At 45.0% G+C, this 25,595-nt stretch overlaps 1 protein-coding gene across 1 annotated transcript; it reads left to right on the top strand.

The window, feature by feature from the left end:
* The first annotated feature begins 1,173 nt into the window (after positions 1-1,173).
* Positions 1,174-25,595, top strand: LOC132396909 (eukaryotic translation initiation factor 5A-1-like). Its single transcript, XM_059974994.1, has 6 exons — positions 1,174-1,330; positions 14,897-15,088; positions 16,110-16,214; positions 19,454-19,585; positions 23,223-23,297; positions 24,678-25,595. Exons 2-5 carry the CDS (start codon positions 14,921-14,923, stop codon positions 23,283-23,285), a joined length of 468 nt encoding a protein of 155 aa, XP_059830977.1. The 5' UTR covers positions 1,174-1,330; positions 14,897-14,920; the 3' UTR covers positions 23,286-23,297; positions 24,678-25,595.

Genomic DNA, 25,595 nt, shown 5'->3' with positions numbered 1-25,595 from the left:
TCAACTCCGTTCTAAACGGCCTACCCCTTGTTCTCAAACTGTGGCCTCTGGTTCTGGACTCCCCCAACATCGGGAACATGTTTCCTGCCTCCACTCTGTCCAATCCCTTAATAATCTTATATGTTTCAATCAGATCTCCTCTCATCCTTTTAAATTCCAGAGTATACAAGCCTAGTCGCTCCAATCTTTCAACATATGACAGTCCCGCCATCCTGGGAATCAACCTCGTGAACCTATGCTGCACTCCCTCAATAGCAAGAATGTCCTTCCTCAAATTTGGAGACCAAAACTGGACACAATACTCCAGGTGGGGTCTAACCAGGACCTGCACAACTGCAGAAGGACCTCTTTGCTCCTGTACTCAACTCCCCTTGTTATGAAGGCCAATAATAATATAATTAATTATAATCGGCATATGTTGTGAAAATTGTTGTCTTTGCGGTAGCAGTAGAATGCAATACTTAATAATAGAAATACTTTTTCATTGTATCTAGTTACATGTGACAATAAATCAATTCCAATTTCAATATACACGAGATAATGCAGGGGTGGAAATTCATAGTAACAGACACAAAATGATGGAGGAACTCAGTAGGTCAGGTCAGTAAGTTGTCAGTAACTCAGTAAGTTGTACAATTAGTTTTTAATTTGTCTTATTTATGTAAATATTGTGCATCGTGGTTCTTGGTCCTCCAAAATATTCCGCGTGGAATTTAAACTGGAGGTGGCGGAGGGTGGACTTAAGAAGGAGATTTTTGATGCAATCTGCCTGTGTTCAGATATTTTTCTCCTGGCACCTATGAATTAGTCTTTGACAAGGTAGACCAACCATGCCGAGTGCTGCCCCTTTAAGGCACAGCCCAGCCCGGATTCCCCTCCCCCCGCCAACAGAGTCAGCACAATTCCGCGCACGCGCAGTGCTGCGCAGGCCGGGCGCAGTGCGCAATGGTTTTTTTCAAAAAAGCACCCAATGCACCCCTGTAGGTGGTGCGCAGGCGCGGCCACGATCTGGTCGGGCTCCGAGGCGGGAGCGCATGCGCTGGGGTGCGGGAGGTAGGGAGGCCGGGCTCGGGCATGACGCAGGCGCAGGCGCAGTATTGGGTGCGTGTTGATCAGCGCACAGGCGCAGCCATGGTCGGGGATCGGGATTTCGAGTCGGAGGGCGGGAGCGCATGCGCAGCAGTACTGGGCAATGGGAGAACCGGACTGGGTGTAGCGCAGGTGCCGGTCAGGGCGCAGGCGCAGCCCCGCCTCTTTTTCTTTCTCGCCTCTTCCCAGCTAACGGGACTGCACTCGTGCATAGGGCGATCTCGGTTTGGATCCGTGGCTGGTGAGTGGCGGCCGTGTGGTCGGGGCTCTCCACCGACAACTGTACCGGGGCTCTCTGTGCTCCGCCCCTTTGCAGCCCAGGGTGTATCCGGGGAACGGGACAGGACGGGGTCCAGGACAGCGGTGTGGGCTGAACAGGCCACGGCCGCCATTGGGCAGGGGGATGGGAATGGGTTTTGGTCTGTGTGTTGGGGATAGGCAAAGGCTCGCTTGAAGAAAGGGGAAACAAAGGAAATTAATTCCCTCCCGTCCCACGTGGGATGCATGTTTGGGAGAGGACGTAAGGAGGAAATAACCTAAAGAAACCCGACCATTTTCAATTAGGAGAATGCGATTTATTTCTTGGGGTTGGGGGGAAGTATTTACTAGTGGGAGAGGTAGTAGAAGTTCAACGATTTATTTCCCGTGTAGAGATAAAAATGGAGGGGAGGATTTTAATGCTGAAATTTTGTTCTGGGTGAGGGACCTAATGGGAAAGGGAGGCTTTGAAGGGGGGGGGGGTAGAGAGAGATGGGAAGAAGAATTTAAATCCTGGGAAGGGGGTGATGATTTCGGGGAGGAGATTTGTGTGTGGAGATTAAGATTTTGGGGATAGGATGTAAATGTTAGAGGTGGATAGATGCAGCAAGGTGAATGGTGAGTTTAATATACACGTGGAGGAAAGGAATTTAGTTTTGGGGGCGGAATGAAAGGTGGCTTGATAATAATATATCAAACGAGATTGAGACAAGCGAAGCCCTCTCTCCTGCCCCGCCCCCCCATTTTAACTGAATTTTATAGGAGCACTGCAAAAAACTTCCTGACAAGCTGCATCTCCATCTAGTATGGGAGCAGCAGAGCATTGGACTGAAAGTCCCTACAAAGGACTGTGAGAACAGATGAGAGGATCATAGGGGTCTCCCTTCTATCCATATCAGGACCACTGTATGCAGGACCCTTAGTATTATTAAGGATCCCACCCATCCAGCATCCTCTTTGACTTTCTACCATCAGGCAGGAGACTCTGATGCATAAAGACGAGAACAGTTCGGATGGGAAACCGTTTCTTCCCTCAGGCTATTAGGCTTCTGAAATCCCTGTTGCATCACATTCGAAGTGTCACTGGTTAACCTGTTCCATATTCTACTGTATTTAATTAATGCATTCTATTCATGCATGATTCATCTGTATATTTTAGTCTTGCTTTCCTAAGTTATTGTGTTCTGTACTGCTGTGCTTTACAGTCTAGTTCAGAGAAATGTCTCATTTCTATATACATTATATGGTTCTATATATATATATAACATTATTTGGCAATAGACTTGACTGAAGGGGTCGAGGAAAGAATTTGAGTGTTAGGTGTAGCCCATGAGGGTGGAAGTGGAATTTTGAGTGGGCGAGGCTCAATAGTGAGCTGGGGTGTTGGGTGGGTCGGAAGTAGCCAATGATCTGTAATGGTGGTGGGGGAGTGACTTGAAACCCATTGAAGAGGCTTGGGGAAAGCCATGCGCTCCAGGGATGATTCATGCTTTCAGGCTAGGGTTTTAGTGCAGTAATGTTTGGGCAGAGGTGGCGATATCTACATAGAAGTCCTTGAGTTGAAATCTACAGAATTTAGCTGGCAGGAGTAATTGAATAATGTGCCATGCAGTCTGCATAATCAGTGCTGTGTGTGTCAGGTAGACCGGGTGCATCTGTTCTCACTCATTATTGTGGTGGGGGGGTGATCATGTGGCCATCACAGATCAGGTGTGATTGTGTGCAGCACTGTTAAGAGATGTGGGGGCATTGCAGCTTAATAACCGTAATTTATTCCACTTGTAGTGATGCACGAGCTGCCTTTTGCCCAACGCCATGGGGAGTCAATCGAAATCAGGTGTAATTTCATCAGTTTATGTTGTGAAGTTAGTTAACTTTGCAGCAGCAGTATATCAATACATAATAGTGAAAAAACACTGTATATATTTAATAAGTAGTGCAAAAATAGAAATAAAAAAGTGAGGTAATGACGACATACATGGGTTCATTGTCTATTCAGAATCAGATGGCAGAGGGAAAGAGGCTGTTCCTGAATCATCGAATCACCTTCAGGCTTCTGTACCTCCTCCCTGATGGTAGCAGTGAGGACAAGGCATGACTTGGGTGATGAGGATCCTTAATGATGGATTTTTGGGACACCACTCCTTGAAGATTTCTCGGAGGCTGGTACCCGTGATGGAGCTGGCTGAGTTTGCAACTCTCTGCAGTACAGTACAGTAGCCCCTCCGCCCCATTACCAGTGATGCAGAATGCTCCACGTGGCACATCTGTAGAAATTTGAGTGTTTTAAGTGACATGCCAAATCTCATGAAATATAGCTGCTGTCATTATATCTGCATTGATATATGTTGGGAGCAGATTAGAGATATTGACACCAAAGAACTTACTGCAAACAAGGCTGCATGTCGGACGGATTGCAGTGACTCACCGACTCACTCTGGTTGCTTCAAGTCGCATGCTAAACCGTGCTGCTTGAGGGAATTCCCCTATGAACGTACCAGTTAACTTCGGGAGTTTGAAATGATTTTGATCGCCCAAAACGATTAGGTAGTGTTGAATTTTGCTGTGCGCAATGATGCAGTTTGGCTTCTAGTTTTCTGATGTGATATTTGTCCTGATGCAAGGTGATGGGTGCAAAAAGAAAGCGGGTCCTTCAGTTAACCCTGTTCATGGTAACCATGCGTACCTATTAATTCCACTTGACATTGAGAATGTGGAGAGGGTAAGGGGTACGTGTAGAAGGGGGGACAAGGGGTAAGTGTAGCAAAGTATGTGTACAGGATTGGGGACTGGGTATGTGATTGGGGAAGTGTAGGAGGACAGGGAACGGGTAACTAAGATAGAGTGCCAGACTAAGATAGATGTGGCAACCACAAGGAAAGGGAACCTTGCTACTGCAAGACAATGTGTTTGGCACAGTATCTGAGCTATATACCTATTCTGAGTGTTTCGCTTGCGTCCATACTTATTCCGAGTATTTTGCGTGTTTAGCTATGCAATAGCCAATCGATCAATGAATTTGAATCGGTAATCATATTTGCCAATGTAGTGCCCCGCTTTTGGGTATAAGTATGACCTCTGTGAACCGATAAATTGGGAGTTGGCTACCTTACGCCTGAAGTGCATGGGGCTGCGAACTCCCCTCTGAATAAAAACCATTTCAGGGGTAATTTTGTGTCTCTGGTATTCTTTCCTCCACTGAGCAGGTTAACAACATAGCTTTCTATGTCTTAGCAATTCTGGTAGATGGCAAAATGTTCCTCCCCTTGTGTCCTCTTTCTCTAATCCAGGGAAAATAATTCCCTCCTTCATAACTGAAAATTTTTTCCCCAGAGAATGACTGGGTGGAAACCCTCTATCTTCAAGTGCAGTCCTGTCTGTTCTATAATAAGCTTGTCAGAATTGTGCATGCGTCAGAATCGTGTTTAATATCACAGGCACGTGTTGTAAAATTTGTCAACTTTGTGACAGCAGAACGATGCTATACATAAGGGATAACGGTGAATTATAGGAATATATGTATATTAAATAGTTAAATTAAAGTAGTGCAAAAATAGAAATTTTAAAAAGTAGTGAGCTGGTGTTCACAGAAGCTGTTCCTGAATCACTGGGTGTGTGTCTTCAGGCTCCTGCTTCTCCTCCCTGATAGCAGCAATGAGAACAAGGCATGACCTGGGTGATGGGGGCCTGCCTTCCTGGGGTATTGCTCCTCAAAGGTGTCCCAGGGCTGAAATGGCTAGCACGAGAGGGCATATTTTTAAGGTGCTTAGAAGTAGGTACAGAGGAGATGTCGGGGTAGGTTTCTTGCGCAGAGTGGTGAGTGCGTGGAATGGGGTGATGGTGGTGGAGGTGGAAACGATAGGGTTTTTTAAGAGACTCCTGGATGGATGCATGGAATTTAGAGGGCTATCTGTAAACCGAGGTAGTTCTAAGGTAAGGACATTTTCGGCACAGCTTTGTGGGCCGAAGGGCTTGTATGGTGCTGTAGGTTTTCTATGTTTCTACTATGGGAGTGTTACAACTCTCTGCAGTTAACTTTGATTCTGTGCAGTCACCCTTCTTCCCCTCCCTCAGCTTACCCTTTCTGAAGTTCACAGTTGGCACTGAAGGCAAGGTTGTTGAAATAATAGATGTGGTCCTACCCCCACCTTTTCTATTCCGGCGTCCTCCCCTTTCCAGTTTTGAAGAGCCTCAGCCTGAAATGTGGACTGTTTGGTCGTTTTTTTAGATGCAACCTGACCTGCTGAATTCCTTCAGCATTTTGTGCCATTTGCTGCATTCGGTCCATTTTACCAACTGATCAATATCATCCTGCATCTCAGGACAGTGTCATTGAGAAACTGGTTAATGATAGCCCCTCTTTCGATGCTATCCAACCTCAACAGAAAAGGCCTGCTTGCATTTACCCTATCTATACCCCTCATAATTTTGTATACCTTTGTCAAATCTACTTAATCTTCTAATTCCAAGGAATAGGTTAGGACTTTATTCAGTCTTACCTTATAACTTGGGGTCCTCTAGACCTGTCAACGTCTTTGTAAATTTTCTCTGTATTCTTTCAACCTTATTTAGATCTTTCCTGTAGTTAGGTGACCAAAACTGCACACAATACCCCAAATTAGGCCTCACCAACATCTTATACAACTTCAACATAATGTCACAACTCCTGTAATCAGTACTTTGATTTATGAATCATGTATGCTGTTAGCTCTGAACAAGGACCCTATCTACCTATGCCACCACTTTCTATGAAAGTTGGTCCGTATTTCTCACTGCTCAGTGCCACATCATTCACTGTGTGAGGCCTACCCTGGCTGGTCTTTTTCCGGTCTGATGTAGGGTCCGTGCCAGAAATGTTGACTGATCACTCTTTTCTGTAGATGCTGCCTGGCCTGCTGAGTTCGTCCTGCTTGGGTTGTGTGTGTGTTGCTTGGATTTCCAGCATCTGCAGATTTTCTTGTCTTTTTGCCACTACCCTAGTGGAATCTACAAATTGTATACATACCCTGGGCAGGAAGATAAAGTGTCGTCTAAGAACTCTTCCTTGGATAGCAGCACTCACTCAGTAGTTGAGTTACGGACACCAGATAGGAAAGGATCCAATGGTAACAATGGAATTGGTGGCTTTGTGGCCAAGTTTGCAGACAATGCAAAGATAGGTAGAGGGGCAGGTAGGGTTGAAGCTTCTTTGATTATTCTCCTGATCTTAAGTCCTTTGGACTCCTGCTTCCATCTATGTGTTCTGGTGTTGTGTCTTATTTTATCAGCTATAACCTTATTGATCAGTGGGGCATGCCGAAGCAGATCTGATTGCCCTTTGGACCCAGTTTGTTCACAAGGCTGCTTAATCTGATGGAACGTTGTTTGCAAACCCATAGAGGACACTGAGGGGACTTCACTTAGGAGCAAGTGATACTGTGGTGAACTCTGCCAAGGATGCTCCTAAGCCTGGCTGTGAAAGGAGGGGGAGTTGGGCCTGAGGAGCAACCCCATCCCATAAAAACCCAGAGCTATAGAGAAGCTCTAGAAACCTCATCACTAGAAGAGGAACGATTCACCAAGAAGGTGTGAAAACTTGAAAGACAGGCTCAGGACAAAGGACTTTGCTGAGTTGCTGTTGGCAGCCTATGCCCCATAAGGGGTAATAGGCTTCAGAAGAAGATGATACTGTGGTGGATTCCTGGCTTGGGTTGGATGTTTGGATGCTAACCTAGAGCCTTGATGCCCTACCCAGAATGTTGGGAATTCCAAGCTGCCAGGGTGGGATGTGACCCTGCTTACGAGTGTCAGTTTAGTGGATGAAACATAGAAAACCTACACAATAAGACCCTTCGGCCCACAAAGCTGTGCCGAACATGTCCTTACCTTAGAGATTACCTAGGGTTACCCATAGCCCTGTATTTTTCTGAGATCCGTGTACCTGTCCAGGAGTCTCTTAAAAGACCCTATTGTATCCACCTCCACCACTGTCGCCGGCAGCCCATTCCATCCACTCATCACTCTGTGTAAAAAAAAAACAACAACAACAACAACAACAACTTACCCCTGACATCTCCTCTGTAGCTGCTTCCAAGCACCTTAAAACTGTGCCCTCTTGTGCTAGCCCAGAGGTCGGCAACCTTTATCACTGAAAGAGCCATTTGGACCTGTTTCCCACAGAAAAGAAAACACTGGGAGCCACAAAACCAAGTTGACATTTAAAATGAAATTACACTGCATACAACGTTTTTTTTGCCTTTATGCTATGTATAAACAAACTATAATGTGTTGCATTTATGAAATCGATGAACTCCTGCAAAGAAAACGAAATTACATTTCTGCATGCAACAAAAACATTTTGATCTCCAAAAAAAAGACGTTGGGTTGAAGGTTACTTTTAAGTAAAATACTCATTGTCTATTTGAGTCCTTCTTGTATTTATGAAAAACGCCAAACTTAAATTGTCCGCCAGCAGCAAACCAAAAATAACGTTAGCCAGCTGTCAACCTGAAGAATAAAAGTACTATTTCACTGAACAATGAAAAACATTGGATATACGTAAAATAATAGGCAATTAAAATATTTATCATACTTGGTTAATGGGATTTCTTCTCCTGGACCTCAGCGCACAGCGTCTGCACATCAGGGCTGTATGATGTCACCTTCATCTTTACACAGGATCGCAAGCTGTCATCTGTGAGGCATGCTCGATGTTTGTTTTTAATAAAGTTCATGTTGGAGAACACCTGCTCACATACATATGTGGATCCAAAGATCGACAGGACTCCAAGCGCATACTTTTTGATGTTTACATGAATGTCGGGGATTGCATTCCATATTTCGAACACAAGTTTGTCCGGTTCGGAGAGGTTTTCAATATCACTCCATTTGTGATTCTGAGCAAGAACGGCCTTCTGACGGGCAACATCTTCAAGGTCTGCTGTCAAGCGTCTAAACTTGGACACCCATATGTCTTTGTCGGCTATGTCGGCCATTTCCATCTCAAGATCAGGTTGACTCACACCTGCCAATGCAGTCGTATTCAGTAGGGATGGATCGAAGCTTAGTGGAGTGACCGGGAAGGATAATGTGTTTTTTTTTCCTCTCTGAACTCACAGAAGCGTTTCCCAAACGATGTTTTCATTGCGATGACTGCAGAATGTAAATACTCCGAATTTATCATGTCGTGAGCTTGTTGCAACTCTCTCAAATTGGGGAAGTGAGACAATGTGCCTTTCTGTAAATCTCTGGCAAGCACTTGTCAACTTGCGCTCGAATGCCAAAACATCCTCCAACATGTGCAGGGCTGTGCGTACTTTCCCCTGAAGAGCTGTGTTCAGCGTGTTCAGGTGCGCTGTCATGTCTACCATGAAGTGTAGCTTTTACAGGCACTCTGGCTGTTCCAGCTCAGGAAAGGTGAGCCCTTTGCTGCCCAGGAAAGTTTTCACTTCTTCCAGACAGGCGACAAAGCGTTTCAGCACCTCCCCTCTGGACAGCCACCGGACTTTGCTGTGCAGCAGGAGATCAGAATATGCGCTTTCCAGTTTGTCCAATAACAAACGGAATTGACGGTGATTTAAACTTTTTGCCATTATTTTATTGACAATCTGAATGACAACATCCATTACTTCTGTGCATACCGGAGGAAATGTTTGGGCGCACAGTGCCTCTTGGTGCAAGATGCAGTGAAAAGTCAGCAGCTTTCTGTCCAGCGACTTCTGCAGTAAAGCCACAAATCCCTTGTGCGCTCCTGTCATACTAGGTACCCCATCAGTAGCTACTGACACCAGGTGGGTGGTCTTTATTCCTTTGGCTCTTAAACAATGCAAGACAACCTCACAGATGTCCTCCCCCCCCTGGTGTTTGGCCTTTTAGAGGTATCAACTCAATCATTTCTTCCTGTGGCCCTGCAGAGTTTACATACTGGCAGAACAACGCTATTTGTTCAATATCACCTTTGTCTTTAGACTCGTCACAGGCACTCGAGTAGGCCACAGCTGAATTGATGTCTTTGATTTGCTGTCTTGTGATGTCTTCTGCCATTTTTATCGTTCTTTCTTTGACAGTCTTTGCAGAGAGGGGAATATCCCTGATGTTCTGCATAATTTCACTCTTGTTTTTAAAGTCTGTGAATAGATGTTCTGAAATCTTAATGAAAGATTATTTTATGTATTCACCATCTGTAAACTGCTTCCCGTGCCTGACTATTTCCTGAGCGGCAACAAAACTAGTATATGTAGTTGATTTTCCAGACTTCATCCATTTCTTGAAATGTTTTTTGCTCAGATCAACCTTCCGCATCAGTTCCGAAACGGCTTTTTTTCTCTCATCTCCATCCGGATATTTTTGAGCAAAGGCTGCGTGTTTATTCTGGAAAAGTCTTGCGATTTTTGACTATTTGTTGTTTGGTAGTTTCTCATTGCACATTAAGCATACCGGTAAACCAGTCTCGTCAGCAGTGAAAGCAAATGAATCTGCCCACGTATCATTAAACGTTCTGTTTTCTTCAGTCACTTTTCTTATTTTTTAGAATTCTCCATAGTTAGCCAACCTTGGATCGAAAAGTTAAAGAAATTGCGCACTGGCGGGTGTCAGGTATTGGCAGTGGTGACGTATATTTATAGCGACAAAAAACACATTTTATTTAGATTGTACAAGATTACCATAATCTTCAGATTTAGAATTACATTTCAAAAACTAACAAACTAACATAAAATACATTTTAATTAAATACTCATCATTTATTTTCCAAAGCCACAGGGAGCCGCAGCACAGAGATGAAAGAGTCGCATGCGGCTCCGGAGCCACGGGTTGCCGACCCCTGTGCTAGCCATTCCAGTCCTGGGGAAAAGCCTCTGACTAGCTACACGATCAATGCCTCTCATCATCTATCAGGTCACTCCAAGGAAAAAAGGACCAAGTTCACTCAACCTAAGGCATACCCCCCCCCCCCCAATTCAGGCAACATCCTTGTAAATCTCCTGTGCACCCTTTCTATAGTTTCCACATCCTTCCTGTAGTGAGGAACTGAGCACAGTAATCCAAGTGGGGTCTGATTGGGGTACTAAATAGCTGCAACATTGCCTCTCAGTTCCTAAACGGTCGATGTAGGCCAATGCACCATACTTAACCACAGAGTCGACCTGCGCAGCAGCTTTGAGTGTCCTATGGACTTGGACCCCAAGATCCCTCTGATCCTTCACACTGCCGAATGTCTTACCATTAAATGGTGTCATGAATTCTGGAACTGCCAAAAAGCAGTCCAATTTAAGATTCTATTATTTAAGACATGGACAGTTTCCTTCAAACCCGCATCTGTCCTATCAAGTCACATCATTGTTTCAACAAAGTAGCTAATTGTTCTAAGGATGGATGGAATCAGTATCAGATTTAAAATCGCTGGCATGTATTGTGAAATTTGTTACTAGCAGTGCAATGCAATGCATGATAGATAAATACAGAAAAATAAATTGAATAACACTAGGTATGTGTCTATTAAAAAGTTAAAATAAGTAGTGCAAAAGAAAAACAAATTGAAAAACAGTAGTGAGGTAGTGTTCATGGGTTCAGTGTCCATTCAGAAATTGGATGGCAGAGTGGACAAAGCTTTTCCTCAATTGCAGAGTGTGTGCCTTCAGCATCCTGTACCTCCTCCCCGCGGTAACAGAATGAGGACGTGTCCTGGGTGGTGGGAGTCTTTAATCTTGGATGCCACCTTTTTAAGATACTGCTCCTTGAAGATTTCTTGGGTACTATGGAGGCTAGCACCCAAGATGGCGCTGACTAATTTTACAAGTTACTGCAACTTCGATTCTGTGCTGTAGCAACCCCCCCCACCTCTCCCAATACCAGATGGTGATGGAACCAAGCCAGTCAGAATGTTCTCCATGGTAGAATTGTAGAAGATAGATTGTTTTAGGTGACAACTAATGAGATTTTGCCACTGTCTTGCCTCCTTTATAGCTGGGACCAGTTTAGGTCCTCAGAGATATTGACACCTGAGAACTTGAAATTGTGCAGTCTCTCCACTTCTGATCACTGATAGGTTTGTGTTCCCTTGTCTTACTGTCTCTGATGTCCACAAGTAGCTCTTTGGTCTTACTGATGTTGAGTGCAAAATGAATTGTCCCAGTTTCCTCAGATGAATGCCAGATCAGCCTTTTGGATTCCCTCACGTTGCAGGTATAGACAGATTGATGTGGTCAGCCAGCCCACCGAAACAGGAAGTGAGGGTGGATCGATCCAAGTGCCAAGCTGATTGGAGAGGTTGACTGGGTGATGGAGTACAGGCCCAGGTGTATTGCTGCAGCAGGGCCTAAATGCCAGTGCCTGGAATGGACAATACCAGCCTAGATAGACTGAACAGGCAGGGTGTCAGGACTGGAGATGAGGGTCGGATCGATTCTGCTGGCTCTTCCGCAGTGAGACTGCTCTGGCTGCTGTGCGCTTTGTGCGTGTGAGCTTCACGTCGATTTTTTTCCCCGCTGCAGCTCTACAGTTGCTCCGGGCTCCGTGTCTGTGGACTCAATTCAGTCCTAAGTGCTGTTTGTATTTATTATTAGCACGACTTCTGTTTTTACCCCCTTTGTATGTTGGGCTATGGTCTTTTTTTTAAAACTCTGCTCTTTCAGGTTTCTTGTTCTTTGGCTACCTATAAGCAGATGATTCTCAAGGTTGTATAATTTATACGTACTTTGATAATAAATGTACTTGGAACATTTGACCGTACAAATCCAACTGCAAGGCTCGGTCATTATGGGATGTGTTTGCTCAATGCTATTTGTCTAGCTAATTGCTTTACCAAAGTGTCATACAAGGTCACCCAGGAACTTCTGGTTAACAACCTCTTGTTATATTTTTTGAATAACTATTTTCCATTGCTTTCCATAAAGGTGTTCCTGTACATTTTTTAGTTTTTAAATATTGAGAGGTGGCGTGGATCAGGCCCATTAAGCTGAGCTACCTGGCAATCTCCCAATTTAATCCAAGCCTAATCTCGAACTTCTGCCATATTGTAGTATCTTCCACAGTGTAGACTGGTGCAAAATATTTATTCGGTTCATCTGCCATTTCTTTGTTACCCCATTACTACCTCCAGCATCACTTTCCAGTGATACTGTCATCTCCATTTTATACTTCATCTATCTGAAGAAACTCGATGATTCAAGAGTTCAGTTTAATATCAGCAAAAGTATATGGTATACAACCTGAAATCCTTGCTCTTCACAGACATTCGCAAAACAGTGGGGGGGGGGGAGCCCCAAAGAATGAGTGACAAGAAAAATGTTAGAACCGCAAAGACCCCCCCCATGCACAAGCAACACCAAAGTATCAACCCTCCCCCTCCTGTTCCAGCAAAAAGTATCGGCCCCCACGACCCAACAACCACCAAAGACCGTGATCTCTGGTCCATCAAAAACTGCTATTCATCCCAACACCATGACTTCTCGGCAGGCCTTCTGTCTACCTAATGAGGAAGAGAGATCGCTCTTGCCATAGCGAGAGGGGAGGCCAACAGCTCGCTTTTTCAATGTTAGCCTGTAGCGTAGCTTATGCCAGGTTCCCTGACTCTAGAATCAGCAAACCCTCTGTCACCATTGCGTGAGAGAGAGAGAGAGAGAGAGAGAGAGCTATTGAGTGAAGAGTCCACAAACAGCCACACCTGCTGTACGCTTATATCGGTGACATCAGCGAGGCACTAGATCGTTCTCAGGGCTGTACCTCGAAGGCGTGTGTCTTCCAAACCACTTCTGGAGATAGCGAAGCACTGAGAAGACTGAGAACCCACTGTTTTCTTTAATATTAGTGGCTAGTTTAACTTTGTATTCCATCTTTTCCTTCTTGATGGCTTTTTCAGTTACCTTCTGTTAGTTTTTCAAAGCTTCTCAATCCTCTAACTTCCCACTAATTTTTGCTGTATTATATCCCCTCTTCGGCATGTCAGCTATGTTTCTACATTCTAACCCTTTTCTTTGGCATGTGACTTGGTGTACTTCCCACCAGGGGTCAGGTCTACTGGATTGTAGGCTGTTGGGCAGCAAGGGTTTGCAGGGCCTGTCTCTGCAGCATTATGCAATGGGGAAATTCAGACAGCAGGCCTCACTGAGATTCACAACCGCCCAGTGCACCCTCTCCCTATGCTGTGCTCTGCCAGATGCTGCACCTTTCAAGTGGATGCTGGTTCAGTGCTGGAGGAACTCAGCAGGTCAGCCGGACCTGTGGAAATGAATAAACCGTCGATGCTTTCAGCTCTGGAAAAGAAGTGGGAAGACACCAGAATAAAAAGGCGGTTGGGGGGGGGTGGGTGGGGAAGCATGGCTAGAGGGTACTGGGTGAAGCCAGGTGGGAAGGAAACGTAGAGGAAGAAATCTCCTAGGAGAGTGGACCACAGGAGGGGGTGACCTAGAGGCTGGTGAGAAGCCAGAGTGGGGAATAGAAGAAGAGGGGGAGGGAACATTATTTTCATTGGAAGGAGAAATCAATAAACCTATTCAGAATATTAGATGTTGCTCCTCCACCCTGGGAATTAAAATGTTTGATCACTTGTGAGAAGTTCCACTTTTGCTGTGTGGAGTGGCGATGCTCGACCAAGCTTTAGTTGGGAGCTTCTGTGAGGTACCTTCATTGCATTCAGTGGTCATGCATGTTGCTTCAAGAAGGCTAGTAATTTCCTACCACCCTTACCTTGGCCTAATTTCTCTCACCTTAGCTCGGAGAAAATACAGGAGGTTGAAAGCTTGGACAGCCACACTCAGCTACGTCGTCTCTGCTGCTGTAGGTCTCCTGACCCATTCACTACTTTCACACAGTCCTGTGGTGATGCTGCTGACCCACTGAGTTCCTCCAGTAGTTTCCGTGTTTTGCTCACAATTTTGGCATCTGCAGAGTTTTCTAAGGTTAGAAAAGTACAGCTCACAAACAGGCCCTTCAGTCCATCTAGTTCACGGTGAACCATTTAAATCTAAGACTTTGTGCATGAGAGACTTGAGTTCTTCGGGCACAGAGCTTGAAAAAAGCACCGTATTGGACATTTAACATCGTGAACCAGCGAGTTGTTTGTTATGTCTCCCTGCTTGCTGTAAAAATGGAGACATCTCTTTCTCCCTTAATTGCTTACCCCCCATCAAACTGCACCAGGACTATAGTCCTCCATGCCCCTCCTATCCATGTACCTGTCCAAGCTTGTAGTCCCACCCAACCCCAGTGGAAAAAGCCTGCTCACATTTAGCCTATATCAACAGTTTCACATTCCTCTGCTCTCTCCCTCACTAGCCAGGGACAGTAAGAGAGATCACTACTTTCTGAGTTCAGAGGCCTCCAACAGCTGCCCTCGCTGTATTGAGTTGTGAGTTTATGAACATGAGACTTCTTGTCCAGCAGTCCTATTTGGGTCTTGAGATTCGGATGGGTTTTGTTCACCCCATTTCAGACTGGTGGGTGCTCCGATAAAACTATAACATGGGGTGAAGCTTGCCCGCCCTTGGGTGTGACTGTGTACCAGGATAGCTTTGCTGGGCCATTGGTCGATGAGCACAGAGCTCACAAGGCGTGTCCTTTTTTCTCTCTGCAGCATTGTACAACCGGAATCTCAAAGATGGGAGAACCTGATCTCGACTTCACCACTGCTCACTCTGGGGCTTCCACCACTTTCCCTATGCAGTGCTCAGCTCTGCGCAAGAATGGTTTTGTCATGCTGAAGGGGCGCCCGTGCAAGATCATGGATATGTCCACCTCCAAGACTGGCAAGCACGGCCACGCCAAGGTAAGGATAAGGAAGCTTCCTGATGAGGTGAAGTGGTCTTCCTCTAATTGTCTTAACTAATGCCAAACCATTCCTTTCACCTGCTGACATAGTTGCTCACTGTATGACAACTTTTATAAAACCCTTGGATTCCTTGGGTGTGGTGGGGCTCTGTAGCCTCCCCTTCCATCTCTTTAACCCCTTCCAACTTTTTTTGGCTTGAATGTGGATTCCCTCTCTCCACCCTCCAATTTCTGTTGCAACCCCAGTCTCCATCATCTCCTTTGATGATCATTGCTTTCTGAAAACTTTTCCTAGTACCTTTTAAGGTTCTTAAGTCTGTGACTGTAAGCCACTTTTCATGGACATGAAGGAAATGTGGTACTGTGAGAATTAAGTCATAACATTCCCTCTAATTTTTCCTGAAATTTTCTCATTCCTGACAAGTTTTGACACTTTTCCTTAATGGAATTCAGAAGAATGGGGTAGGGGGAATCTGAAACCTATCAAATGTTGAAGGGCCTCGATACAGTGGATGTGGAGAGGCTGTTTTCTATGGTGGAGGTGTCTTAAGCCTCAGAGCAGAAGAACATTCATTTAGAATGGAAATGAGTAATTTCTTTAGCCAGAGAGTGGTGAATCTATGGCATTTGTTGCCACAGGCGGCTGTGGAGGGAAAAGTCATTGGATACATTTAAGGCTGAGGTTTATAGGTTCTTGATTAGTCAGGGCATGAACGGATAAGGGGGGGAAGGCAGGAGATTGGGGCTGAGGGAAAATAGCTCAGCCTTTGATGAAATAGTGGAGCAGACTTGATGGGCCAGATGGCCTAATTCCACTCCTAATACCTTGTGGTCTTTTTGATTTTAGGCAACTTGTCTCCTAGCATATATGGTGTTTAAAGAGTGTCCAAAACAAACCTTGTAATAGATTGGGAAACCAGGATACATTCTGAATTTATAATTAAATGTTGCTCAGCATATACATCTAATCGTGGGCTTGCCAGTTCTTACCACTCCTGTTCTGTTCCTATCTGTTCCAGGTCCACTTGGTGGGAATTGACATATTCACCTCAAAAAAATATGAAGATATCTGTCCTTCGACCCATAATATGGACGTGCCTAACATCAGAAGGTGTGACTATCAGGTAAGGTTATCCATTGAGAGTCATTTTTCTGGAGACTGGTCCTTTTGCTCTGAGAACTATGGTGGGAGTGTTAAAAGCCAAAGAAATGATCCCTGGTTAGATTTGAACCGGTGGGGCTAACTTCACTTGCTGTATCACTGAGTTGTTCCCACAATTTAAGAACTCTTCATCTAGTGTTCTTGATATTTATCAGTGATTTATTGTTATTTTTTTGTTTGCACTGCTGTCTGTCCTGTTGGTTGGTTGCTTCTTCCTCACTCGAGTTTGTGTGACATTGTTGTCACATGGTGCATTAGCATAACCATCCTGTTTTTATTCTCCTTCATCCCCTGCCCCCCATTCTCAGTTGCAAGAGAGTAGGAAGATGGGGCATCTTCTAAAGCTAGAATAGCATTGGAATTCTCCACATTCCTGGCCCAATAACCCCTTCCTGACTGTCTCTGCAGTACCAGGCTGACTTTGTATTGGGTAAAACTGTGAATCTACCGCTCATTTATTTGGAGGTTATAGTGGTTTGGCATCTGACTCATGAGGGTTCTTGTTTCCTGCTCTTCCTTCAAACCCACTGGGCTTGCTGGAAATGTCATTAACTTATGAAACTTTTAATAATTAATTGTAAGTGATCTGAATATTATTCAATAGTCTGGGAAACTACAAATTGCAAAGAAAGCCTGACAGCACCTGTACTTCATTAGGGGTCTGCAGAGATTTGGCATAACATCAAAAACTCTGACAAACTTTTATAGATATGTAGTGGAGAGTGTATTGACTGGCTGCATCACAGCTTGGTATGGAAACATCAGTGCCTTTGAATGGAGAATCCTACAAAAGATAATGGATTTGGCCCAGCACATCACGAGTAAAGCCCTCCCAACCATTGAGAACATGTAGATGAAACACTGTCCATCAGCAAAGAACCCCACCACCAGGCCATGATCTCTTCTGTCTGTTGTCATCAGGTATGTGTGTGTGTGTGTAAGCCTCCGTTAGCCTCGATAGACCATGGATTTGCACCTTGGAAAATTTCCAGGGCGCAAGCCTGGGCAAGGTTTTTTTTTAATGGAAGACCAGCAGTTGCCTAAGCTGCTAGTCTCCCCTCTCCATGCCACCAATGTTGTCCAAGGGAAGGGCATTAGGACCCATGCAGCTTGGCACCAGTGTTGTTGCAGAGCAATGTGTGGTTAAGTGCCTTGCTCAAGTACACACATGCAAGCCTCAGCCAAGGCTCGAACTAATGACCTTCAGATCACTAGACGAACGCCTTGGCCACGTGCCAACACTGCCATTAGGTAGAAGGTACAAGAGCCTCGGGACCCACCACCAGGTTCTACCCTTCAACCTTGACCAAAAGGGGATAACTGCACTCACTTGCCCATCCATTGAGATGTTCCCACAATCAGTAATCTCACTCTAAGGACACATTATCTCACATTCTCATATATTTATTGCTATTCATTTATTCTTGCATTTGCATAATTTGTCATCTTCTCAATTGATTCTGTTACAGTTACAATTATTTAGATTTGCTGAATATGCCTACAGGAAAATGAATCTGTGGGTTGAATGTGGTGATATATGTACTCTTAACAATAAATTTTACTTTGAACTTTGATCAAGTCTGCCACAAACTTACAAAGTTGTGGGATTGTCAGTTTTATTCTGCTCTCTTTTCCTTGTCCCTTAACATGTCTGGCAGTTCTGGGTATGCAGGACTTCAGAAATTCAATAGTGATGCTTTTCCCATCTTTTCCCCAATTCCTTGGACTTGCATCTATGGTACAACAATTATTTTTTCCCGTAGTTCCTGTGTCCTTTAATAGAATAGCATCTTTCAGAGCTGTAGATAGGTGGCAGGGTGGAGATACGTTCCTACCAAAGAAGATGCAAGGTGCTCCTTCCCTTTTCAAGCCTGCAGGTCAACCTTGGGCAAAGTGTAGCACCTTCTTAGCCCCCCCCCCCCCCCCCTCAACTGATCAGGGTCATGTGAAGCCATGGGATCAGGTGGTGGGTTGTTGTTTGATCAGCTGGTGCATATCACAGGTCCTGGGGTCTGTGGGGCCTATGTCCATACTGACCAGAATCCTTCCATTTAAATCCCATTAACCAGCCTTCTGCATGTATCCAGAAGCTTAAATGGTGTCAGCTGCTTCATGGACACTAAGCTCTGGATATTGTCAAGGAGCTCAACAATTCAGGAACAGCTTCTTCCCCTCTGTCATCTGACAATAGCAATGAGAAGTGGAGTCCTTACAGCAGTGGCAAGAATTGAACCCAGGTCGCCTGTACTGTTCAATTCCTGCCACTGCGGTAAAGGCTCCCTGTGACTGCATGGGTTTCCTGCTGCGGTGCAAAGACTTAAATACCCTGTAGCGAGGCTAGGATTACATCTGGGGACTGCTGAAGAATGTATTCCATGCTCTATCCCAATGATAATAGTGTGTGAGGTAGCAAAATGAAGCTGATTGACAGGCTTCAGGATCAGAGTTGTACAGCATGGAATTGAGTCCTTTTTCTCAGCCAGTCCGTGTTAATCTGGTCACCCATCTAAACTCACTCACCTCTCCTGTGTTTCTCCCATATCCCTCTCAAACCTTCTCTGTCCAAGTATCTTCTAATTGTCCAAGGGCTGCTGTTGTATAATTTAAAAAAATGTGTTCAGTAAGATCTGCGCATCTTGTATACGATCAGTGAAAGTTTGTATGTACTGGCTGCATCACTGTCTGGTATGAGGGGAGATCTGCAAAGGATTGAAGTTGTAAAACTGCTAACCCCATCGTGAGCATTAGCCTCCATAGTATCCAGGACATCTTTAAGGAGCAATGCCTCAGAAAGGCGGCATTCATCCTTAAGGTCCCCCACTGCCCAGGACGTTGCCTTCTCACTGCGACAGTCAGGGAAGAGGGACAGGACCCTGAAGACACACACTCAGTGATTTGGGAGCAGCTTCTTCCCCCTGCCATCCGATTTCTGAATGGACATTGAACCCATGAACACCACCTCACTACTTTTTTGTTTCTATTTTTGCACTATTTATTTAAATAATTAATTCCATTTTACTCTATTATGTGTCACGTTGTTACTGCTACTATATGGTGGTGATGTTAACCTGATTCTGAGTTGCAGATTGCATCCACACTGGGTGAGAGTGGAGGAACTCAATCTGCTATAACCCTACACTTGCTTCTGTATGAGGAATGGGTTTGTGCTTCGTATTCATGCAGTATCTTGTTTATTTTCAGCTGGTTCAAATTCAGGATGGCTACCTTTCTCTCCTGAGTGACAATGGTGAGCTGCGAGAGGATTTGAAACTTCCTGACAATGATTTGGGAAAGGACATTGAGCAACGTTATAATTCAGGGGTGGAGACACTGGTGAGTGTCAGATTGTTTGTGTATAGTTTGGTGCTAACAGCTCCATGGTGTAACAGTATTGGTTGGCTGTGGCTGGTCATCAAAGGCAAGAAACTAACTTGGATATGGCACTTCAGTTCTTCTTTCAACCAACATTCAACCAAACAGCCCCTTTGAGGCACGTTACCCCAGCAACCCCTGACAAGTTTGATTTAAGATTAACTTAATCACAGGACAGTTTACAGTGGCCTTAAGCTGACTGGTAATGTTTTTGGACCATGGGAGGAAACCAGAGCACCCAGGGAAAACTAAAAACTTCAACAGGGAGGACAAGCAGAGACTCCTTGCCGTAAGACCATAAGACAGGAACAGAATTAGCCCATCGAGTCTGCTCCATCATTCAATCATGGTGTTCAATCCTTTTTTCTATCTCTTCCTCAACCCCAGTTCCCAGCCTTCTCTCCGTAACCTTTGATGCCATGCCCAATCAAGAACCTATCAGTCTGCCTTAAGTATGCCCAATGACCTGGCCTCCACAGCTGCATGTGCAACAAATTCCACAAATTCACCACCCTTTGGATGAAGAAATTTTTCCACATCTTTTTTGAAATGGCGCCCTGCTATCCTGAAGCAATGCCCTCTTGTTCTAGACTCTCCCACCATGGGAAGCGTCCTTACCACATCTGCTCTTTCTAGGCCTTTCAACATTCGAAAGGGTCCAATGAGGTCCCCCCTTATTCTTCTGAATTCCAGTGAGTACAGACCCAGAGCCGTCAAAAATTCCTCGTATAATAACTCTTTCATTTCTGGAATCCTCTTTGTGAACCTCTTCTGGACCCTCTGCAATGCCAGCACTTCTCTTCTAAGATGAAGGTCCCAAAACTGTTCACAATACTGAAGGTGAGGCCTCATCAGTGTCTTATAAAGCCTCAGCATCACATCTCTGCTGTTGTATTCAAGACATTTTGAAATGAATGCTGACATGGCATTTGCCTTCCTACCCACTGACTCAACCTGCAAGTTAACCTTTAGAGTGTTCTGCACAAGGACTCCCAAATCCCTCTATCTATCTCAGATTCTTGGCATTTCTCCCCATTTAGAAAATATCCACACGTTTATTTCTAGGCTCCACTACATAGCCCTCTATTTTTCTAAGTTCCATGTATCCATCCAGATGTCTTTTAAAAGACCCCATTGTTTCTGCCTCCACCGCTGCCACCAGCAGCCCATTCCACGCACTCACCACTCCCTGCGTTTATTAAAAAAAAACTTACCCCTGACATCTCCTCTGTACCTACTTTCAAGCACCTTAAAACTGTGCCCTCTCACGTTAGCCATTCCAGCCCTGGGAAAAAGCCTCTGACTATCCAAACGATCAGTGCCTCTCATCATCTTATACACCTCTGCCAGGTCACCTCTCATCCTCCGTCGCTCCAAGGAAAAAAAGGCTGCGTTCACTCAAACTATACTTGTAAGGCATGATCCCCAATCCAGGCAACATCCTTGTAAATCTCCTCTGCACCCTTTCTATGGTTTCCACATCCTTCCTGTAGTGAGGCAACCAGAACTAAGCACAGTACTCCAAGTGGAGTCTGACCAGGGTCCTATATAGCTGCAACATTACATCTCAGCTCTTAAGCTCAATCCCACGGTTGATGAAGGCCAATGCACTGTATGCCTTAACCACAGGGTCAACCTGTGTGGCAGCTTTGAGTGTCCTGTGGACTCGGACCCCAACATCCCTCTGATCCTCCACACTGCCAAGAGTCTCACTACTAATGCTATATTCTGTCATCATGTTGGACCCACCAAAATGAAACACTTCACACTTAGCCTGCTTGGAGCTCCATCTGCCACTTTTCAGCCCAGTTTTGGATCCTATCAATGTCCCACTGTAACCTCTGACAGCCCTCCACACCATCCACAACACCTCCAACCTTTGTGTCATCAGCAAATTTACTAACCTATCCCTCCACTTCCTCATCCAGGTCATTTATAAAAATCACAAAGAGTAAGGGTCCCAGAACAGATCCCAGAGGCATTCCACTGGTGACCGACCTTCATGCAGAATATGACCTGTCTACAACCTCTCTTTTCCTTCTGTGGGCAAGCCAGTTCTGGATCCCCAAGCAATGTCCCCTTGGATCCCACACCTCCTTACTTTCTCAATAAGCCTGCCATGGGGTACCTTATCAAATGCTTTGCTGAAATCCGTGTACACTACATCTACTGCTCTACCTTCATCAATGTGTTTAGTCACATCCTCAAAAAATTCAATCAGGCTCATAAGGTATGACCTGCCTTTAACAAAGCCATGCTGACTATTCCTCTCCAAATGTTCATAAATCCTGCCTCTCAGGATCTTCTCCATCAACATACCAACCACTGAAGTAAGACTCTCTGGTCTATAATTTCCTGGGCTATCTCTTCTCCCTTTCTTGAATAAAGGAACAACATCCGGAGCCTCCAGTTCTCATTGATGATGGGAAAGATCATCACCAGAGGCTCAGCAGACTCCTCCCTCACCTCCCACAGTAGCCTGGGGTACATCCCATCTGGTCCCAGTGACGTATCCAACTTGATGCTTTCCAAAAGCCCCAGCACAACCTCCAACCTCTTTCTTAATATCTACATGCTCAAGCTTTTCAATCCACTACAGGTCATCCTTACAATCCTTACGACACAGAGTCGGTAAACTGCAGTTAAAGAAGATTTTATTCGAACTTCACAGCCTTGCTTTAATGCCTCCATGATCCCACCCTCCCCAGGCGCGGATGCTGTAGGGGGCATGTACTCACAATCCCGCGCAGGCTTTTCCCTTTGTTGGTGAAGCAGACCTGGCGCCCTTTTGGGACTGGCCTTTGTGCCGGCACGCTGGCTATTTGTGAGCTGGTTCGAGTGCGCTAGGAAGTGGGTCGCCACAGTACTGAGAGAAACTTTCCGAATCGTACTAGTATTTTACCAATAAAGCTATGGAACACTTTAGCCAACTGCATATATGTATTGTGACCACTAGGCAGTTACGTGCGTGCGTGTGTGCGTGTGTAATTATATAAAATAAAAGCAGACAATCATTAAACTGTAAAGGCATTTAACTGTTAAGTGGTTGGACTGCACGCATGAGTAGCGAGTGCTACACAGATGAAGATAACAAATAAGCTTTAAGAATTGTTTGCATGTATTAACATACAGCTAGTGTGACTAGACCTGTCACCTCTCCACCTTCTCTTGCTCATGTCTTTTGCCTCTAACCTGAACAGTTTCCACAGTTGTCTGCAGCCGGCTTCAGTGTTTACAATGGTTGCCTGGGACCAATTCAAGTCCCAGATAAGGAAGACTAGAAATGTACTGCACACCGATTGCTAGAAGATCTCAGCAGGCCGGGCATCAGCCATGGAGAGGAGTAAACAGTGATGTTTTGGGCTGAGACCCTTTAGTCAGAATGAAGATCTCAACCTGAAACATCAACTGTTTGTTCCTCGTCTGACCTGTGTTCTAACAGCATTTTGTGTGTTAATCTGGATTTCCGGCATCTGCGGAATTTTGTGTTTTTGAAATGTGCCTGATTGCACGGACTGTTTACTCCAGCAGCGGCATTCATTGTTGACTGGTCTGTCGTTTTTGTGCTGAACATGACTGTCTGCTTCTCCCCCCACAGGTCACTGTCATCAGCGCCATGAATGAAGAATGTGCTGTTGGTGTCAAGATGTTAACCAAGTAAACTAAAACATAGGTTTGTAATGACAGATTGTCTTTACCAGTTCCAGATTTGCAAACAGTGGAAGTGCCTCCCTCCCTCTCTACACAAATATTTTAAAGCAGCTATGTAGCGCTAAATATTTCTGGTGAGACGGGAATTTATCCCTGATGGTGTGGCCAGTTGACTTAATGATCACCTTGTAATTTGCTCTATTAGCGTCTATTTCACTGGCAATGGAAACATCTCGAAGATTTTGGAAGAGATTTTCCACCTTCATACTATTCCTTCTGACCTGACCATCTGCATAGATGACCAGTGATTCTGTCTATAGGCTGAGCTTGGAAGGGGGTCTGATATCCCATGAAGCACCCACTTACATCAGTTTTAACTTTATTCCCTATCACATTCGCCGTCTGATTCTGAACCATGCACTGGGGTTAACTGCATGTTGTTGGGGTGTGCGAGGAAACGGAGGGGGGGAGGGGGGGGACGCACATGGTCATGAGGAGAATGTGTGATCTCCACACACTGCCAGGGATCTGGGTCTCTGCTGTCATCAGTCACTTCCAGTTCTCTGGTGTGTATTCTGTGTATCCCCTTGCCCTTTTTGTTGGGGGCGTGGGGGATTGATGATTGTGTTGCCATTTTTTTTTTGTGCAGGGGAATGAGTTTGATGTTTTTGATTACCTCCATGGTTTGGCTATGTGGAAAAGACTACTCAGTTGTATACTGCATACATTCTTTCATAATAAATTAACTTTTGAACATTTTCCCCTTCCAATCTGGATGGGGTCGTCGTCTTTGATGACCCCATTCTCACTTTGTGATGGAAGCTCCACTGGAATTTCAATAATGTGAAAGGTCCTGAGGAGATTTGGGTGATTGAGGCTCCCTCCCCTCTCCCCTCATTCCCTGACCAGCTGCACCGCCTGCCAGTATGACCATCGTAAGACATGTAAACCGCAAGTCCTCACAAAGGATTGCGAGGACTGCTGAGAGGATCATCGGGATCTCTTTCACCCATCAGAGATATTTATCAGGAGTACTGTGTGTGTAGGTTCCTTAGAGCTGTCAACAAGCCCTCCCATCCATCCAGCAATCTTTTTGACCCCCTACCATGAGGCAGGAGGTACTGTAGCATTAGGACAGGAACTGTTGGGATGAGAAGCAGTTTCATCCCCCTACTGAACTCCCTGCTGCCACCCAGGTCTCGTGTATGAAGCACCAGTATTGTTATACTGCTTACTTTATAACTTGTAAATGCATATTATTTGTTAATTTATTATTGTGGCGATATTACTTTGCGCTGTGTGTGTTATCTGTACCACTGTGCACTGTGATCCTGAATTGTTTCATTTGGCAGTAGACATGTACAGTTGAATGACAATAAACCATTTTTAATATTTTTTGCAGGATGCAGCTTCCAGTGAAACCACCCAAGCCTGAGCTATGGGATTGGAAAACCATTTACTTCAACAAGAATGCAACAAAAGTATAATTTAAAAGAAAAAAAAACAAAAATGCAAGCGAACACTAACTTTATTTTGGAAACCCTGGGTCATCATCCCATCAGCAAACACCAACCCCCTCCCCACACTCACCCCCAAATTTCCATCAAATCAAACTTTAACTTTGGGCCCTGGACTTAATCTTCGCTGCTTTAATGGAAGCTGAACACAGTTGGTGGGTGTTCCCCTCTTCCCCTTGACTCTGTAACCATTCCCTGGCACTCAAAACAAGAACTTTTGTGCATTGGCTCCTTTTGCTGTGTGCAAGTTGAACTACCCTCTCTGGCTGCACAGAGCATCCAGCTGCCTTGTGGTTGTTCTGTTTCTGTGAGGGGAGGTGTACGGGGTGCTACTTTTGTTTTGCTTGCCTGGCCTCCGTCCTCCCACGTTTGCTTCTCCTTTGAGCCCTGTAAGGTTCTTGGGTTTGAACTTCAGGCAGCTGTGCAGTAGAAATAAAAGTCCATCTAAAGTGCATCACTCCTGCACACTTAATATTAACTTGTTTCGAGCAGTTGGAGAAGGTTGGTGAAGCAAGGCAGAGAGCCAAAGGGAAGGGGGGGGGGGGGGGGCTTGTACCTATATTCATGAGTTGTGCAGGGATTTGTTTCACAATAACTTTCTAAAAGGACATTGCCAATGCATCTAAGTAAGCATCTGTAAGATAAAGCTGAGATATTAATCACACCACTTTTAGAAGGAGCAATTTTTCTTTCGCTACTGCCCTCTTCTGCTGTGTGCTGTATAAGAGTTGAGGGGGAGTTGGCTCCTTATTGGGGATCCCATCCCCTACATCTCTTAACCACCCCCCCCTTTTTAATTCTAA

The sequence above is a fragment of the Hypanus sabinus genome, chromosome 7 (genome assembly GCF_030144855.1).
Source record: "Hypanus sabinus isolate sHypSab1 chromosome 7, sHypSab1.hap1, whole genome shotgun sequence".
NCBI lineage: Eukaryota > Metazoa > Chordata > Chondrichthyes > Myliobatiformes > Dasyatidae > Hypanus > Hypanus sabinus.
This window is presented reverse-complemented; position numbering and strand designations above follow the sequence as displayed.

Bases quoted from the DNA above. Each gene is read 5' to 3' on its own strand.
- LOC132396909 (XM_059974994.1), top strand. From the start codon at position 14,921: ATGGGAGAACCTGATCTCGACTTCACCACTGCTCACTCTGGGGCTTCC. The intron at 16,215-19,453 runs GTAAGGTTATCC...GTTTATTTTCAG, and splicing joins TCAGAAGGTGTGACTATCAG to CTGGTTCAAATTCAGGATGG. The intron at 19,586-23,222 runs GTGAGTGTCAGA...CTCCCCCCACAG, and splicing joins ATTCAGGGGTGGAGACACTG to GTCACTGTCATCAGCGCCAT.